Genomic DNA, 3,226 nt, shown 5'->3' with positions numbered 1-3,226 from the left:
AGATACAGTGTGCAGTATATAATGTGCAGTATATAATATACAGTACCCAGTGTGGGACCCTATGGATATAATGTGTAGTATATAATGTAGATTACACCCAGCCTGGGACCCTAGGGATATAATGTGCAGTATATAATGTACAGTATATAATGTGCAGTACCCAGTGTGGGACCCTAGGGATATAATGTGCAGTATATAATGTAGATTACACCCAGCCTGGGACCCTAGGGATATAATGTGCAGTATATAATGTACAGTATATAATGTGCAGTATATAATGTAGATTACACCCAGCCTGGACCCTACGGGTAGAGAGGAGGTGGACTGAGGGTCGGGTACTCACCGATGAAGAGGATGGGGAAGGTGATGAAGAGCAGGAAGACATGGGGAACCACATTCAGAGCATCCACAAAGCAGCCGTTATTCAGGACTCCATTGTCCACGTTGTAAGCAGAGGAATTGTTGTCACTGCCGCAGAAAGCCAGGGACATGGTGACACCGGGGGCTCCTCTACCTGGGGTACATGTTATAGGTGGGGGGCAGAGCTGGGGGCTCCATTCCAGCTCAGGAGACTCCACAATCTGTTGTCTGCATCACAACTTCAGCCGGGGATCAAGCAGTGGGGGTGGGGGCTGCAGGGACCACCTTCCATCAGTCGGTGACTGCAGAGATAGTCCCGTGCAGCCGTCGGGTGGGTGCTGAGGGGGGCTCTCCGGGGGGGGGGGTGGGTCTCTCCTCTCCTGGGTGGGTGCTGAGGGGGGCTCTCCTGGGGGGGGTCTCTCCTCTCCTGGGTGGGTGCTGTCAGGTCTTTGCCCTCAGATGTCTCTCCTGCTGCTGGTGGCCGCCGAGCTGCTCTTACACTGATATTACCCCTGCCCCTCAAGCAGTGATATTGCCCCTGCCCCTTAAGCAGTGATATTACCCCTGCCCCTCACACAGTGATATTGCCCCTGCCCCTCAAGCAGTGATATTGCCCCTGCCCCTCACACAGTGATATTGCCCCTGCCCCTCACACAGTTATATTGCCACTGCCCCTCACACAGTGATATTACCCCTGCCCCTCAAGCAGTGATATTGCCCCTGCCCCTCAAGCAGTGATATTACCCCTGCCCCTCACACGGTGATATTACCCCTGCCCCTCACACAGTGATATTGCCCCTGCCCCTCACACAGTGATATTGCCCCTGCCCCTCACACAGGCTGAAAGACGTGAGGAGGGGTCTCAGCTGTATCTGCCATCTGTCCCTCAGCCGCATTCTGCTTATAATGTATCTAGATATATAACACTCTCCCCAGATCCCCTCCCACCACTGTTAACCCATTGTCCACCTACTCCTGCTGATACTGTATCTATAGAGCCCCCAGTATACATTCCTATAGGTTCCATCCAGGAGTGTGGGCGGGGACATGCATATGAGCACGTTATGACATCACTTTTAGTTTCCAGCCGCAGTATGTATCCATTAACCATAGAGTTGCTGGTTTACCCCATTACCTCCCCTTTCCCTGACCCTCACTCTCATCCATTGTTTCCCTGAATTCATTTTATATATGTTTTATGTATAGATACCATCATCAGTGTACACAGCGCTTTACATAATGACAAAGTACAGTGTTATCTGCCCCGGGGAGCTTACAATCTAATAGGATGTCATATCATATGCCTTATGTATTGTACTATAAAGTGTGTCTGATTATGTTTCACAGTGTATTGTTTCAGCTGTGTTATGGCGCAGTACACGTGAATGGAACGTCTTATGTCTGTTTTTTGTATCTTTATGCAAAGTATTCATTTTTCATTTTCGAAAATTGGGAAAACGGATAAGATGAGCTGAGGGCAAACTAGCCTGAAATCTGAGAGAGGCTCAGGGGTTCTGGTGAGCTGAGAGAGTATATACAAATTGTGCTACCCCCCTAAACGGAGAGACAATCCCCAAGGAGTGAGTGTCCGCTCTGGTGTGTACCTGTGATGAGAGACGTGGGTGAGTGTCAGCTCTGGTGTACCACTCTTTATAATATCTTCTGCCTGCATCTATGTGAAGAGATAGAGGCGTAGTAGAGGTGATGTTATTGTGAGATGTGTTTGTACTGCGCTCCTACACCTGTGTCACCTCCATTTGCTGAACTGGTTATTGGACCATATGTGTGGAATCTCTTACCCTTTACACCCCACAGAGCCTAACCTGAGATCACAGTAGGCTACAATTGATAATCTGCCACTATTATATGACCCGGTGGAGCAACGCCCCTCCTAAAAGGTGTGACAGTGGCATCACATTGGGGGGCGAGGTCATTTCCCATGGTTGTGCCTAATGTTTCTAAAGTGCTACATTTCCCTCTACTCCCTCGTATATACCCCAAATGCCAGTGCATGAGTGGCCAGAACATAGCTCCCAACATTTCGGGACTGGAGGGGATGGCAGGACAGTTCGGTCCTTTCAATATCTTGGAGAAGAGCGCTACATCCGTGAACTTCAAATTTTAGTCAACTCCAGTGTTGAGAGTAGTGTGAGCGGTTCCATGTGGAGAGTATAACTCAGCGGTGGGTAAAAGGTGGTCCACCTGTGTAATCCGTGACTTCCGCGTCACCTGATCTCCTCTGCACAGTGCAGGGAGGTCACGCGGTATACCCGGAGGAGATAGTGCACTTTGCCTCTGCGGAGCCCTATTATAACCTATGTTATTATGGATCTGTAGTTACTGGGGAGACACCGTTCCCCTCTGTAGTTACTGGGGAGACACCATGCCCATCTGTTGTTACTAGGGGAAACATCGTGCCCCTCTGTTGTTACTGGGGAGACACCGTGCCTCTCTGTTCTTACTGGGGAGACACCGTGCCTCTCTGTTCTTACTGGGGAGACACCGTGCCCCTCTGTTGTTACTGGGGAGACACCGTGCCCCTCTGTAGTTACTGGGGAGACAACGTGCACATCTGTTCTTACTGGGGAGACACCGTGCCCCTCTTACTGGGCATCTGTTTTCTTGAGAGGAATTATTCCATTCTTGGCATCATCCGTTGTTTTCACATTGAGGGACACTGGTTCTTTGAGACTTTTTACTTCATGGTCTTCTTGGATTATTTTGAATTATGTTCAACACTTATTGAAATTAGGTTGTGTGTTATTAGTAATATTATTTATAGGTATAAATAAATGGTGATGATGATGATGATGATAGGTATTTTTTATGTCAAAGGAAGAAAAATATAATGAAAAATAGGGACATT

General features: G+C 48.5%; 1 protein-coding gene across 8 annotated transcripts in view; it reads right to left on the bottom strand.

The window, feature by feature from the left end:
* The window catches only part of ABCC8 (ATP binding cassette subfamily C member 8), a 76,769-nt gene extending 76,087 nt beyond the window's left edge, over positions 1 to 682 (bottom strand). For 6 of the 8 annotated variants that reach the window (XM_075187558.1, XM_075187559.1, XM_075187560.1 and 3 more), the window contains exon 1: positions 344 to 681. In XM_075187558.1, coding sequence (XP_075043659.1) covers positions 344 to 491 — 148 coding nt within the window. In that variant the 5' untranslated portion in view covers positions 492 to 681. Of the gene's footprint in view, positions 1 to 343 lie in introns of all 8 variants that reach the window. The other 2 variants (XM_075187564.1, XM_075187565.1) reach the window with 1 other exon arrangement.
* Positions 683 to 3,226: the final 2,544 nt, after the last annotated feature.

The sequence above is a fragment of the Mixophyes fleayi genome, chromosome 10 (genome assembly GCF_038048845.1).
Source record: "Mixophyes fleayi isolate aMixFle1 chromosome 10, aMixFle1.hap1, whole genome shotgun sequence".
In the NCBI taxonomy this organism is placed as follows: Eukaryota; Metazoa; Chordata; class Amphibia; order Anura; family Limnodynastidae; genus Mixophyes; species Mixophyes fleayi.
The sequence above is the reverse complement of the archived record's forward strand: the minus strand, read 5'-3'. Positions and strand labels throughout refer to the sequence as shown.